Source organism: Eptesicus fuscus, chromosome 4, assembly GCF_027574615.1.
Source record: "Eptesicus fuscus isolate TK198812 chromosome 4, DD_ASM_mEF_20220401, whole genome shotgun sequence".
In the NCBI taxonomy this organism is placed as follows: domain Eukaryota; kingdom Metazoa; phylum Chordata; class Mammalia; order Chiroptera; family Vespertilionidae; genus Eptesicus; species Eptesicus fuscus.
The window spans coordinates 53,917,661-53,933,855 of NC_072476.1; the positions used below are offsets into that span (position 1 = coordinate 53,917,661).

A 16,195-nucleotide genomic window follows, 5' to 3' on the forward strand; every position below is an offset into this window, starting at 1 on the left:
AAGAGAGGGAACGGCATTCTAAGCAAAGGTAAACACAGATAGAGGGCAGAGGCATGAAATAGCACAAGGTATTCAGGTAAGAGTAAGTTATTTGGCCTGGTTTATACCCTAAGAAATAAGGTTCATAGGACCGACAGCAGACAAACTATAAAATAAATACCTTGTATGCCAGTTTTATGAACCTGATAATTATCCTATGGTCAATGAGGATCCACAAGAGAATTTTTAAGGAGAGGTTCATGATCAGATTTAATAAAGAACACTCTGGTTAGACAGACTGACAAAAAGTAAAGCAATTTAGATTTGTCTATAATTTTATCTTTGCCAGCAGAAATCACACATTTTTATAACACATTACAGTTGTTGCATATCTCAAAACATCATTTACGCTGATCAGTGATGGTTATTAGACCCACTATATTTTATTACTTAATGTCCTTTTAAAGAAGCATACATATTATTATATCACAAAGTTGGTTTTTAAAAATTTTATTTCAATAAAATTTATCTCATTTTTAATCTTATATGTTTTATTTTAAGCATTTAAAAACATTATTCTATAAAATTTATTTTTTAAAAGGGTCTATAGGCTTCAGACTTCCAAAGGCTTTCACAGTACAAAACAGATAAAGCATAGACATTGCTAATTAAAGGGTGCTCTATTTTATGATATCACTGGTAAACTTTAAATACAGAATTAAAATATACTTTAATCAACCCTACCTTAACATCAGTACCATCTGTGGGCATAAACTCTTCATATATATATGAGCCCGTTTTTCGTACATTGCTTTCTGGGGAATAAACACTACTTCTACTGCCAATCTGAAAACAAAATATGGCCATCAGCATAAAAACTAAATTATTCTCCTCATTTTTATAATATAACCCTTTAGCATCTATTTCCATCTTAGACAAAAATAATTCGTTTTAATCCACAAATATTTAACAACACTGTGCAGCTGATACTATATTTTCTGCTGCATTTGTAATTTACATGTAAGTTAAACAGCATTAAAAAATACAATGAACACTAAGAATAATGTTTCTAAGATCCAACCATGTTGTTGCATGTAACTCTAGTTCATTCATTTTTACTACTACAGAATTTTTCACCATATAAATATACTGTAATTTATTCATTCTCCTATCAATGTGTATTTGAGTTGTTTCAAAGCTTTTCCTACTAGAACAACATTACTTTAAACATTCTTAAAACTGTCTCTCTGGCACATGTGTGCAAGAGTGTTTCTAAAGTATATATTAGAAAGGGAATTGCTAGGTGAGACTATGCCCATATTCAACTTACAAAACTAATGTCAAAATCTTATCTCTCCAGCAATGTATGCGAGTTCCCACTACTCTACATGCTTGTCTATACTTGGTATTGTTAGACTTTTTAATATGTGCCACCCTAGTGGATATAAAATAGTATCATTGTGTCTTTACTTTGCACATCCATGACTATTTATGTGTATGTGGGCTTGTTTTCCAACTACTTCCATCTTTTTTTATCTTTGCCAATACAAAGTAACTCAATATCATTATCTTTTATTCCTGACTTGCATTTATTTTATTATGGGTGCAATTTTGAGCATACTCGCAGGTATATAAAACTTATTTGTATTACTTTTTCTATGAACTATCCATTTTGGGGGCTGCTGATATTTTCTAAAATACTGCTGATATTTACCTAAATTTTTCATATGACAGATATGTAAATGAAAGGTAGAAAGAAAGAAAGCAACTTCTTGACATTCTGTAGGTAGAAATTTTGCATAAGCAACATTAAGTAAAATGATGCCTTGTTTTTCTAACATAGTATATTAGTTTAAATAATTTATATCTAAATGATACATTCTTAATCATAGTTTTAACAAATAATTGATTACTTTTAGTAAAATTTATACAACAATGTATAAAGAACAGTCTTCACTAGGATAACAAAGGTTTACCTTTCGAAAAAGTCTTTGACTTCCACCACCAGCAGATGTTGGATAGTAAATGTAAACATTGTGATCTTCTGCACTAACTGGCTTCTCTACAAATGGCTTTTGAAAAACTTCCCCATTTACTTCTACATGATCTTCCCCTTCAATCAGGCTGCATTCTATAAATCAAACATAATAGCAAGAAAAATTTAAGTACTAATTTGATTTTACTTTAAAACACCTATGCAAACAACATCTACCAACACTTATGATATATGGCTTTAGGAACTATAGTTCCTCAAAATATGTTGAAAGATAGAAGATAGCTTGTTTAAAATTTGTTACTTTTACCTTTGGGATTATTTGGATCACGGTTCAAAATTGCATAACGAGGAAGTAAAATACCTTCAGCCTGAAGAATACTATATACTTCTCTCCTGAAGAAAAAGGAAAACAAACATCCTTATTGTTTTATAGTTGTTTCATGAGTATGTCATTGTACTCTTCATAAGTATATTATTACTGTTCTACCACTAAAAAAGAAATGTATATTAAGTCTCTTTATTTTTTAAATAAAGAAATGTCATTTAAAATATTAAAAAATGTATTCAGCAATTAGAACAAAAAATGTATGCATAATATATTATGTGGCATATTAAAATACTAACTTTTAAATTAAGAATGTAAATGTATAAAAAGAAATGGTTAAAGTTGCTACATTGCAATGACAGAATATTACCGAACCATTAAATCTTTACACTCTACATAAACTTAATAACATGGGAAAATGTTTACAGTACAAGAGAACAGTGATCCTAATTTTGTAAAATATGAGTGTCGGTATATATCACTTTCTATATGAACAAATATGGTAGATGTAGTGGTAGGGTTAAATGTTTTTCTTTATGCTTCTGTTTTCCAAACTTCTTAAAATGAATATGCATTTGTATATGTACATATATTTATAATACATAAACATGCATTAATATGTAAACCTAAGAAAAATGTTTTAAAATTTTAGATATTAACAATGTTACTATCTGAAAGAATAGTAAAAAACAAAAATAGAAAAACAAATAAACTATAGGGTCATATACTTTATAAAACCCTTTCATATATATAATCTTATATTGTAATGCTAACACAAAAGAAAACAGAATGCTAGTAAAATTATAAGGGTAGCCATTAGACTAAAATATCAATTAAATGAAATACATTAATATTTTACCATTTCTCTTAGAAATCCATGCTTTTGGCCTGTTAAATTAATTTTAAGATATATAGTGAAATGTTTTTCAAATGGTTATACTTTACCATTAAAAATAATCTAATTATAATGAGTAAAGCCCTAATTTCCTCATCAGTCACATGTTTAAGTAATTGTTCATCATTTTCAATGGTTTAGTAGGCTTTGGAAATTAAACAAACCTGGCATAAGTCCTTGCCCCACTACTTGTGGAACTAGTAACTTTAGGCAAATTTACCGTATTGATATGCTTAGATCTCAAGTTTCTTCATCCATAAAACTGGGTATGAATACCTACTTCCAAGTATTATTTCAAGGATACCACAAATTAAAGTATATGAAAGCACCTGATCCCATGTCTGCTTACAGTAGATATTAAAGTTAATTTTCCTTCCCTTAATTCAACCAACTTCACCACTCACTCACCTATCTTGTATGAGATACTGCATATTCAAGTCATTGATTACAAATGGATTCCTGAGTTTTGCATAGGCAACTGCTTTGTCCAGTGGAAATCCTAAGAACACATATCATTAACATATTCTGTACAATCTTAAGATAAGCTGAGATCTATAACTTTATTGACTTAAATGTAAGCCACTTCCCATCAAAGTTGAATTTCATTATGCATATAAATACTTTCTTTATAGGTGTGGAATAATAAACACATAAAACTTGATTTGACATGTACTATTAAATAAACTTTATTTTTTTGTAGTTAATTTGATTGGTAAGGCATAGCAAGCCAGTGATTATATAACCGAATTTAGAACACTGACCTGTTAGTCACTGCTTGATTATTTAAAGTCACCTGATAAAGGTAAGATTACCTCATAAACAAATAGAAATCTCTATATAAATAAGAATATCACAGTCACCTGGTGATTTTTTTTTAAAAAAAATACATGATTCCTCTTCTCACTTAAAATATTTTGATGCTTATATATAATTTATATATATATAAATTAGCTGACAGTTCAAAGAACATATACATCTTTAAAAATAGCAGCAAAACAAAAATTAATTCACAAGCAACAGATATATGCTCAAAATAAAAAATACAAGAGCAGAATAACACTTGCTGCTACTACTAGGTCAGTGTTAAAATATCAGCTATTAACTCCCTAAACTTTCTAGACTGGAATAACTAATTATATTGAAAACAAATCAAATGGCAAATATAGTCTTTAAAAATCTAAAAAGTTTTAATGATTATATGTCACTCTTTGTATTGACAGTAGAAGCCTACAATTTTATTCATCAATTCACATTATTAAGAGAGGCAGTCTACTTTGAGGTTAAGAGCATAAACTGGGGTTCAAATCCTGGTTCCACCTTTCACTAGCTATGTGATCTTGGGCCAAAATTTTTTTAAACATCTCTAAGCCTCTGATTCCTGGCTGTAAATGGGTATTACACCAGTCTTACCTAGTAGGGTTTCTGAGGAATTAAATAAAAGTGTATATAAAATACTAAAAACAATACCTGGCACAGCAAGTACTCAATAAATGTTAACTGTTATTATTTCTTAAGTGACAATATTTTAATGGATATTTTATCTAAGGAAATGGGTAAAAATCAGCAAGCATGCATAACTTTAGCATTAACTATATTATACCCGTGAAGACCTGTAGGAAAGAAGTATTAAAACATACTGAAGGTAAAAATAAAACAAAATGCTAGTCAATTAAGGAAGATTTATTCCAAAATTACTCTTAGTTTTTAAAATTTAAATAGAAATACTCTATACCAAGAATCACATGACCACAAGTTACAAACCTTTTTATGGAGACTCAGAATTCTTCACTTGTAAAGGTGTCTCAATGCCTCTAATTTGAAGGCTCCTAACAGAATTGAGCAACAGTCAACCCCCTGCTTTTGTTGTTGTTAAGAGGAACTTTTTCCTCACCAAAAGACAGCATTTGGGATATGACCTTAGCACCTACTTTTTATAGGCAAATAGGTTTTGTAGAAAGAACCATGTGGTAGTAGGAGAAGAACACCTTACCCTCAGGGATAAGCAAATTTTAAGGTTCTCTGAAATGATGTACTTCAGTCTATAAAGGAGACCAGGGCCTTGGCTTCTCTAGAATAAAAATCAATATAGGCTGTGGAAGCACAAAAGGTCTGAACCATGGTCCATCTCCATCTTGCTGAAGGAGATGCTTCTTGAACACTAACTAAAGTGAGAGTTTAATACAGCTGGGGACTACATATTTGGTAACAAGAACCATATATTATAAATATATTATAAGTGAGCACATATCTCCTATAATTCTTAGTGAGAAATTCACGTAATTCACAGTCTTAGGTTATAAATTTTCAGACATACATTTAACAATAATTTTGCTTAGTAGACTTATCATGAAGAACTACTTTACTAAGAAGTAAAACTTAAGCTTAATGATATTTCAGTTTGATTTATAGAAGTAAAACCTAATATTAAAATTTTAAGTTCTTAAGAAATAAAGTATGAATATATATATATGAGAAATAACAGATCATTTCCTATCTGGCAAAAGCATAAGGGATTAAAATGTTAAATAATTCAAAAATTTATCCTAAAAAACTTAGAGGACTTCATCAAAACCTTACTTTTAATAGTGAAAACTGGAAACCATGTAATTGTTAGGATATTGGTTAAATATGCTATCGTACTTCCACACAATGACACACTAGAAAAGAATTAAAAATCAGGTTTTTAAAGAATGATATGGAGAAAAAAAACTTCTGATATAACTAGTGAAAAAGTTAAACATAAAATTACATATACACTATAATACTAAATATATTTCTAAAAATACACACACAAAAAAAGGCTGGAAAGAAATATGTAAAAATGTTTATATCATCTGTGAGAGTAGATAAGTTTAATTTTATTTTTCTAATTTATCTAATATTTACAATTAACATGTATTAGTTTTACAATCAGAGATGATAAAAGGGGGTTTCCATCCCCATTCTTTAATACCTTTAGAATGGAAAGAAATAAGACAATCACATAAAGGCCAATTTTCCACTGGTTCATTCAAAATAACTTCCTCTTCAAATACTATTACTGTAATATATTTAAATAAGGAGATCCTTTCAAGAATTTCCTTCATTGGTTTTGATTTGGATTTCTTTGCCATGGAACATATTCCAACCACAATCTGCCTTTCTGGTGGCTAAAACAGAAAAGAAACAAAAAAATCAGGTTGACTTAATAAAAACTCCAAAGTACAGCTATCTTAAATCTTTCTCAGAAGTAGATGAGGCTTGTGAATTAATAAAAAATGACACATTAACCAAAAAAGGCATTTTTCAAAATTATATCATTGTCATAACACATATTAACAAAATAATAGTTTTCTACAAAGCTCTGCAAAAAAATTTAAAATAAACTTTCAGAACATTGTTACTAGTTTCTTTCAAATTTTAAACTTAAACAAATTCTCCTTTAATTGTCCCTAATATTTACCTTCTTCACACCACAAAGGGGCAAATAAAAGACAAACCCTATCTAATCCAAATAAAAGGCCAATGGGAGTGCAATAAAGAATTCTCTTGACTAAAATATGATGTTGTTCTGACTACAAAGCTACACAGTATTAAACTATTTTTGTAGATTAAGTGTGAATATTAGTTGGTCAACTATGACAAATTAGAAGGAAATTTTAGAGAAGGCCACACTGCTAAGCAGTGTCAATGCTCTTTGACACCCCAATCATCACACTCTAATATTCCTATTTAATCGTATTGTTCCTCTCTGGCACCACTGCTACAGTTCAAAGGCCATGATTTGGCCTGTAACTAAAAAAGCAGAAAATGAAAATAAGAACTTATGAGTAGCTCACAGGTTTATAAAATTACTCAAGATTCATTGAGGCCTTTGCATTCAGGTGCTTAGAGTTTTATCAAATATATAAAGAAAGCTGTATCCAGTTTTTCATTGCAATTCTTCTCTCCTTCCATTTTATATATTTCATATGACATTATAATCTGGGCTCACATTTATACTAGAGCTCAAAAGTTTTATTAGACTCTAAAAATAAAGCTGGATAACATCAGAATTAAATTGGTATTTTTAGCCTAGAATTATATTTCTTCATTGCTCTAATTCATATAAAATTCAAATTGGTATTGGATTTGATTGTAAATCCTAACTTCCCTGGGATCTGTTGTCTTTCTCACTGTGATCATCCACTTTAATATCCCCCCCTTATTCAATTTTTTCCTGAAGAAAAGCTTCGGCATAGCTCATTATAATGTCCCTAAAGTAGATTTTGCAGACAACAAAAGTGCTCCACCTAATATTGCATACTGCTTTACAGTTTAAAAAATTAAAAGCTAATTTTTATTTGCTTATTGTAGATCTAAGTTTTATTTGCTTATTGTAGATCTAAGTTTTATTTGCTTATTGTAGATCTAAGTTTTATTTCCTTATTGCAGATTTAAGTTTTATTTGCTTATTGTAGATCTATTTAATGAATAGCTGATCATTGCCTAAGATGAACTGAAAACATTACAGTTTAAAATGTACAGATAAACCTATATTAAGAAAAAGTAACAGAATTTTCCTATTAGATAAAATCTTAGAAGAATGAAAATAATTTTTAAAACAGGTCTAAATTATTTAGTTAGATTTAATGTCTAAATGAAATTCTTTGAAATTTTAACAGAAGAATGATCTGAAACAAAATGTTTTAACAATTTATAGGTCAAATAAATCATATCAAGCTCCTCAAAATGACAACTACACATCATGAATATAAACAATTTAATTAGTTCGAATAGTCCAAGAACTGTATATTAAGCACTGAAGAGTTAGACATATAAAAACTACCTGTCCTCAAAGTTCTTTGAGTCTAATGGGGGACAGAGTAATAATACAGTATATTATGATACATGAAATAAAAGTATATATGTCAAGTTACAGAAATAGTATCAAGGAAGAAGTGTTCAATTTTCTCATGGGGAAGAAGGGCAAGAGTGAATATGAAATCTGAGCATTGTTTCGAAGGATGAAAAACTGTTCACAATGCACCCCCAAATAAAGGCATCTCATAGAGACAAAGGAGTGCATACAACAGCAAAAAGGCATGATACAACATGGAATACGTGGTACCTTTAATATTGCTAAAACATAAAAGGTAAAAGGCATGAGAGACAGTACAGGTCTAGATACAGTTGAAAAAAAAAGTCCTTATGTGTAAGACTAGACTTGATCTACCAGTGGTGTCCACAGTGTGTTCAGAACTCGATAGAGAAAGGGTTAAGTGCAGTAGAAGCTGAGTCAATAGTTCTTTCCAGTCTAAGTCAGCCAGAGAAGCTGTTTTTATGATTTATTTACTGGCCTTGTAGATAAAACTGCAGAGGAAGAAAAGTTTTGGCTGGCAAGAAAAGCTTGAAAATCTTTTTTTTTTCTGGAGTGAGGTGGGTGGTGGGATAGGTTTTAAATGAGTGACAGTCTGATTTGCATTTTAGATATGTGTAACTGCACTGTGAAAGAATTTAAAGAGTCATTTAACAACTATTTTTGGTCTGTTTTTACTGCTTTTACAAAGTATAACAGGTTTTTGTTTTAAGACAAAATTATTTTTTCAATTAGAAATATAAGAAACACAAACATAAGTTTGTATTTTAAATCAGTTCTCAGAGTTAAGCAATCTCAAGTTGTAAAGAGAAAATAACAAGAATAATATTGAACTCATGGAACTATAGCAAAACAAACATAATAAATGTGTCCTCAAGATCCAACATGGATGTACATTCCTCAAGATCCAACATGGATAAACATTCTAATAGATAAGAGAACAGAACTTGCACACGCTTATACATACTTAAACCCACATGCACACACAATCTGCAGATATGTAAGGTAGCCTCTCCTTCTAGCCACACAATTTATTTAATTCTGATTAGTTAATAAATAGGGATATCTTATGGTCAACCACCCCGTGTTGATAACATGACAATCTTAAGCTGGTTAAGTAGTCCTACTTTGGTACCTTTGAAATTATTTCCTTCTTTATCTTGATGTATTGGTTATATATTTCTACATACAAACCCTTTTGATTTATGTCACTTTTTCAACCTAATCCTTTGTTGTGCTAGGCATATCACTGAATGACACTATAATAGGAATCATTAAGTAATTTAAAAGTCTGAGCCCTAATTGTATTTCTTGACACACCATAAATTCAATGTCACTTGTAAAATCCACTTTTTCAGTTTAAAATATTCCCTACAAATTTCTATATGAAAAAAAAGTCTTCACAATTTCAGATAAAATACTAATTCACCTTAACAATGATCAATAAAAAAATCTATCCTATATTGGTCTTTTCTCACCCAAAAACAACTTACAGTCTCATCCTCCTCCTCCTCATCTTCATCTGCATGGTGGAAGAAATGTCGATAATTACCAGGGTTGATTTCTGTATCTTCAGGCCCAACAAAAAATCTGGCGGATCCGCTCATTTTTATTTCATTTGGTATAGGTTATAATTTAAATGTGCTATATTAAAACTGCTTCTACATAAATAGCATCACAAGAATGCATTCTCTTTATACCAGCTGACACATAGGTCTGTTGCAGCTTATTTCTGCTTATAGTCACTTGAACTGTGATGACACTTAGCTGGCAAATGTTCTTTTGTTTTCAGATATCATTGCTTCATTGTTGATGCAGTTTAGAAAACAAAGATAGTGAGGCTATTGCTTCAGTGAGATGATTCAGCAATCCTTTTACCTAAAATACAATAAAAAAATAATTTTAAATGACGCTTATAAAATCTGTACCAATAACTTGAAAAGATATTTTCTTCCATACAATTAAGAAATTAAGACTCAGATCTTCAATATACAACTTTGTAACTGGACAAACTGATACAAAATAACAAAAAGACTAAACACTAAAATCCTCAAGTGCAAAATTATCTAACAACTTAGGAAAAAAAATATTTAAATTGTAACAAAATTACATTAAAAGCTAAATTCCTCTGCATATAGTTCAGTAATATCTGAATGAAAAACAACAGATAAAGGTAATGAAGTTTAATAAACACTGACCCCTATCCATCAGTCTGAAATTACATTAAATCAATTCTTTTTAAACAGTGTATCACTTTATTGGGGTGGGGCTGGAAGGGGAGACACCATGGTAGGGAACTAAATCAAGTAAAGGAATACAAGTGCAGGAAGCAATAATGTTAAAATAATAATACACAAAGAATGGATAACTGCAATCACTTTCTTAAGAGGACTCAACTCGTGGAAGAAAAACCTTTAATTGCTGTTGCAAAAAATATCTGTATAAAGTAGAATTTGGTTTCAGCAACATCAGTAGAGAATATGTTCTAGAATTTGGAGGTAACTGGACATAATATCCTGGCAGCAATTTAATAGAATAGTCCCAAATGATTAGGCTGAGGCCAGCACCTAAGGGGGATGAAAGCCATGTGTTGGAGAAATATTACATTGTGCATAAACCAAACTGAATTATCACAAGTGTTATAAAGTTTCATATAATAAAATATTTTTTTTCTACAAGCACTTCAATTTCACAGCAAGGGTGGCATAGGATACTTAAACACAGGAGAGAACATTCATGCAAGATATCAAACTCCTTGATATAAGAAAGTATTCAATTCAAAATGATTACACTATCATTGAGTCTAGGGCTTTCTGCAACTACAAGGTGGTGGCTATGGAAAGCATGGCCCCTGGTATCAATATCTAAAAAGCAGCACCACCTTCTTCTATGTGTGTTCTCTTTTTGCATTTTTTTTCTCCATTTTTCTTAACTCTGCTGTTGTTACTGCTTCTTAGCAAAACTGGTAAAAACAAGGTTGTAATCATTGAAGGTAGCATTCTGACAATCAAGACATTTAAAACCTTCAATCTTCTGGGGAGAAGAAAGCATTGTGTGTCACTTAGAACTCTGGTTCACAAACAAGATGGTCACAAATTTTCCTGGTCTGAAGACTTCCTGATCAGGTCATCATAGTAGGCCCGACTTAAGTTTGTTTCAAAGCTAACGTAAGAAAATTCTGGTTCTGGAGTGATGTGAGTCGTCCAATAAGTTCCATATCCGATTCCATGCCATTCATTGAATGCCCACAAGGATTAAACATTGTGGCATCAATGACAGAACCTGGTATCAGGTCATGAATTCCATTCTAACGAGTAGCATCCTGTGTAGTAACACCATCTTTAATGTAGAACTGGTCCATAACTGCTGGGTCAAGCTCACTCATCAGAATTTTCAAGGTTTAATCTGGCTGACTGACTAACCCTACTCTCTGGGAAATCCAAAGTATACAACAGTCAGAAGTCATACATCCCATACAATGTGCTGCTCCATTTGGGAAAACTGCAATAAGAAGCTGTATTTTCCCCCAGAAATTCCGGCGTCAGCACCCTTGGTGAGAAGGCTTCATGAAATTCTTATGAGAACAAAAGCAACTTTAAATTGCGTCCAACCCACTGTGATCCCTAGTAAGTTTCAACAGGGGAACTAGTGCTTTCAACAAGAGGATGATACCACATATCTTCAAAATGAAATGTCTCTTGGAGACAAACGTGTTACTCTCACATAAGCACACTTATAATTGAACATTGCACATCCTCGAAAAGTATGTGCTACTAGATCTTGGGATGGTGCGAAGATTCCCAGGTCCTTGATTTGTGTCAGGTTGTTGCCTGGAGAACCAAACCTCCAGTAGCTGTTCAGTCCCTTTAAAAAAATGTGCAGCTCCTTCACTGTGAGACTAGTGAACAATCAATAACCACAGAAAATCAACTAAATTAAGTCTTTTTCCCACTGCTGCTGAGGATGGTTCCAGCTGTTATTACTAAAGTTCAGGTTCCCTTTTTTTTTGTTGTTATAATTTTATATTAACTTTTTCTTTAAAAGGATGAATAAAATTTTCCGAGCTTTTGTGATTGTGTGTGAGTGTGGGTGTGTGTGTGTGTGTGTGCGAAAGTAGAACATGAGTCTGTTGGAAATAGAGGCAGATACACTTACAGTTCAGTCTCTTGTCATCTGCTTTTCCCTGTTAGAGCAGAGCCAGAGCGAGCTAATGTTGCCTGCCGCACTGAGCTGAGGAAGCTGAATCGAAATTTAAAAGGCCCCAATTTGTAAAAGTACATTTTGCAAAACAAAACAAAACAAAACAAAAAAAACCCAAAAATATATGTATATAGTTTTAGAGAATATAACTATTCTGCATTCTGGTCTCATATAAATCAACAAAACAAGATTAGAGTGAAAACAGTATTTGATTATATCAGCCCTTAAACCTTCAGAAGTAAAAAAAAACTGGCAAATCTGATAAAATTTATGGATTCTCTTAGAAAAAAAGTACATGTGCACTAAGTCCTTCAAGCAACTGTATGTGACGGATTGCCATCCAAACTCCTCCACATAAACAGACGCCCATGAACATCAGTTTAAGAACTCCACACATCAGTGATTTATCTCAAGGCTGTTTACAAGTACTTGTCCCTTGGTCATATTAAAACTTAATTACCTACCAAGATGAAACTACATATCAAATATTTTATTTGATTACTGCTAAGAACTTACTTGATCAAATATTCTTAAGAAGAGTTGAATGCTATGCTAGATAGAATTGCAAAGCATAACTCCGAAAGTTCTAGTCCCAAATAGCTAATTCCAGTAAAATGGGGTGATAAGTCTGAGATTATTTTGACGATTAAATGACAATGCAGACACCATAGCAATTAGCATATGGTAAACATAAAGTAAATGTTAGCTGTTTACGTATAGTTGTTATAATGATGGCAGAGATTCTGACCTAAACTTAACTGGCACAGAATACATACCATTTTTTCATCTCATGGCACACATAAACTAATTACTAAAATTTTGCCGGACACCAAAAAATGTTTTAATTTTTGCTGATCTGACAAAAAATAGGTATAATTTTGATTCACGCACACTGGACATCTATTGTTGTGTTGGCTCTTGTCATTTTTTTATGTGACAATCTAAGGGAAAAGAGATCAGTGCCCCTGACTAAAGAGTCAGGTATTGCATGTTTTAAAAATTCTTGTGGCACACTGGTTGAAAACCGTTGCTTTAATCACTTGCTTTAAGCAAGCCCATGCTACAGTAAGTTCAGTATTTCGCTTTCTGAAGTACTGAATTCTGCATCACAATACTGACGCTCCATAAAGACAGAGATCATGTCTGTCTTTGGTTAGACACTCCAAAAAAATTTTTTTTTAATGAATGCTTTCAGCCATTGCAAAGGTTAGTCAAGAACCTGGAAGCGATGAAGCATATAGGCAGAACAATAGTAGTATAATAAGTAAGCATGCAGAGGCTGGAGTCTGAAAAACCTGGTTTCCCACACAGGTTCAAATGTTTAACAGCAGCAGTAGTTTATTAGGGCAAGTTATGCGACCTCTCTCAGCCTCAGTTTCTTCTTCTGTAAAATGAGGATAATAATCTGCCTCATGCAATTGTTGAGGGGTGTAGGAGAAAACATGTAAAGCACTTGGCACACAGCTCATGTCAGCTATCCTTATTATTTTATCTGCCCGAAACAAAAACTTTATTTTTCATTGTAGAATTTTTCAACAGTAAAACAAAAGCCTATCGCAGCGGAGAGCACCCATGGTAAGGTGCTATGAAGTCAGCCATGCTTCTGACTTCCAGTTAAGCCTTCCAGCACGCCAGGCGAGTGTGACCCGCAGGCTCCAAAGGTCGCAACTCCCCCAGGAAGTCGTTGAGAACCCGGCAACAGAGATCGAAGGGCCACCGCCCTCGCCCCTGCTTCCTCGAAGCGCCAAAGGATGCAACCCTCTCCAACGGATTCGGTGCGGTCATCAGTCCTTACTCCGGAGAGCTGCCACGCACTGAAATGAGGGTGGAGGCGGCGATGGGCAGGGGGATAGAGGCGGAAAAATGAAAATAAAAATAGCCATTTCTACCCACGTTAAGTCCCCAAACTCGAGACCGCCTACTTTGGTGGAGCCAGACCGCAGCCTGCAGCACCGGCGAGAAGCTCGGCTGTTCCCTGCTGAGCTGACACCCTCTGGTATCCCAAACCCAAGACATGAAAAAGGGGAAGCAATGGAGGAGGAGAAATGAAAACGCGAAACGACCCGCAGAGCGGTGCTGTCACTCCTCCACGCTGCCCTTCGCTCTGGTCCCCGCCCTCCGAGGCGCGCGTGGCTCCGGCTCCGCAGAGCTCCGCGGGAGACAAAGCAACTGCCCGGCGGCGGCGGCGGCGGCCGGCTGCAAACCCTGGGCGAGCGGGTTCCGCGTCTCGGTTTTTCTTCGGTCTCGGGACCCTCACCTGCCACGGCTGCGGTGGTCACGCGAGCGGCTGGAGATGGCCCACACCATACAGGTCTCGGTTTCCCTTTTAATCCCGAGGGCAGGGGGGGAGGTATCGGTCCCGAGGCTCCAGCTGTCAGCGCGGACGCGGGTCTTCTTTCTTCAGTAACAGAAGAGCCACATGGAGGGAGCGCAAGGAACTACTACACCGGAGAGCCTCCGCCACGCCTCCTCGCCCGCTTCGGGTCTCACTCCGACACCTCGCCGGGCAGAACCACGTCCCCGCAAGAGCCCAAGGTTCCGCCCTCACCTTCTTTGACCGGAGCTCCACCCCCATAAGCCCCTCCCCTCTTAACGACTCGGCTAGTTCCGCTTCCGGCAGCACCAGATAAGTCGCGAGAGGGAGCTTAAATCCTGTCGCTTGCATTTAGGACCACTTCGGTGAGTGGTCGTTCAGGTGTGCTTTGTCATACCTAATGGATTTTTGAAGCGAGGCGTAACCTGACAGTAATTTCAAAGCCGTTCCCACCGCCTAGCCTAGGAAGGGTGTAATTGGATGTTGCGCAGGCGCCCTTGGGGCGGCAGGGCCTGGCGGTGTCCCGTCGGCAGAACTGAAACTGGGCGGTTTCCGTGTTCGGGCCTGGGGAGATGCCTGCTCGGTGGAACCGAGTTTTGCTTAATGGTCGTTTTTCTGTGTGTGCTCAGTTTAGCCGGACCTTGCCTTTCAGATTTAGCCGCTTGAAAACGCTCTGGAAATGCTCCTTTAAAGTAGCGTCCGAGTCTCCGAGTGAGTTCAAAAGTTGAGTGCTGCACTTGGTCGACATTGAAGAATTCTCCCTCCTGACTTGAGCATAGCTGTCATTTAACCCGAAGTATTACCCTTCTGCCCCAAATTAAAGGCTCCTGTGCGGGGAGAAGCGCTGGCTCCAGGGAGAATCCTGTGCCGTTGTTTTGAAGGAAAAGGACCCATTTTATCTCTGTGGGTGTTCCTTAAATGGGCGTTTCTAACCTAGAGAAATAATTTTCAAAGTGAAATGCATTTGTCACACGTGACTTCATTTTTATGCATTTGGAGATGAAGACATTTTTGTTAAACGAATGTGTGCGTTGAAGTGAAGCGCAGATTACAGTGAATTGTCTGGTATATTTAGATTTCCCAGTCTTGGACGCTGCATAAAATTGTGCTCTTACATTTTTTTTAGAAATTAAAATAGAAGAATCAAGAAGTAAAATTCTGATCACAAGTTAACATGCTTATTGAAATATTACTAATTTTGAGTTCTTAATTTGGAGCATAGGCATACAACTTTTAGAGGCTTTAAATTGGTGGCCTTGATGGGTTTTGCCTTTGGTGAAACAGTTAAATCCTGATTTTATTTAAAGGGACGCTTCACTGTCTTTATTGCACGCACAAGATAAAATTATTAAAGGAATTAAGTAATAAATATTAACACAGATACTCATTGATTTTACCTGATGTTGTACAAGGGATCGAGTGTAAAAAGTTCAGCCAAATACGACTGACATTTCCTCTTGCCAAGCTAGAAGTTGTCATGAGCCACCTTCATTCAGGACTTTTTCTTGTTTTGACTGTGCTAATTGCTTATTAGGGAAGAATTTCACAAACGTTCCTTACCTTGGCGGTAACGGTGGAGCTGGAGAGGACTGCGCCTTCCCCAAAATGTCAGCCCTCACAGCTCCCTGTGCTTGTGGACTGGTCTGGTG

General features: G+C 34.7%; 2 protein-coding genes and 1 pseudogene across 2 annotated transcripts in view; all 3 read right to left on the reverse strand.

Annotated features, from left to right (window-relative positions):
* The window catches only part of PPIP5K2 (diphosphoinositol pentakisphosphate kinase 2), a 66,081-nt gene extending 51,217 nt beyond the window's left edge, over nt 1-14,864 (reverse strand). The window contains exons 1-7 of the mRNA XM_028149791.2: nt 14,490-14,864; nt 9,526-9,910; nt 6,149-6,344; nt 3,604-3,694; nt 2,283-2,368; nt 1,956-2,110; nt 724-825 (exon numbers count right to left, since the gene is read on the reverse strand). Of these exons, the coding sequence (XP_028005592.1) occupies nt 724-825; nt 1,956-2,110; nt 2,283-2,368; nt 3,604-3,694; nt 6,149-6,344; nt 9,526-9,639 (744 nt within the window). The 5' untranslated portion in view covers nt 9,640-9,910; nt 14,490-14,864. The remainder of the gene's footprint in view (nt 1-723; nt 826-1,955; nt 2,111-2,282; nt 2,369-3,603; nt 3,695-6,148; nt 6,345-9,525; nt 9,911-14,489) is intronic.
* Nucleotides 10,755-12,629, reverse strand: LOC103288801 (S-adenosylmethionine decarboxylase proenzyme-like; annotated as a pseudogene).
* Nucleotides 13,700-14,897, reverse strand: LOC129148755 (uncharacterized). Its single transcript, XM_054714333.1, has 3 exons — nt 14,781-14,897; nt 14,155-14,498; nt 13,700-14,046 (listed from the first exon to the last, which is right to left on the reverse strand). Exons 1-3 carry the CDS (start codon nt 14,895-14,897, stop codon nt 13,824-13,826), a joined length of 684 nt encoding a protein of 227 aa, XP_054570308.1. The 3' UTR covers nt 13,700-13,823.
* Between the last annotated feature and the right edge of the window lie 1,298 nt (nt 14,898-16,195).

What these genes read in the sequence shown, in the direction of transcription:
- LOC129148755 (XM_054714333.1), bottom strand. Translation starts at nt 14,897, where the DNA reads ATGCAAGCGACAGGATTTAAGCTCCCTCTCGCGACTTATCTGGTGCTG. An exon ending in TGGAGCTCCGGTCAAAGAAG is followed by an intron (nt 14,499 to 14,780) that starts GTGAGGGCGGAA and finishes TGACCACCGCAG; the next exon opens with CCGTGGCAGGTGAGGGTCCC. An exon ending in TGCGGTCTGGCTCCACCAAA is followed by an intron (nt 14,047 to 14,154) that starts GTAGGCGGTCTC and finishes CCCTCATTTCAG; the next exon opens with TGCGTGGCAGCTCTCCGGAG.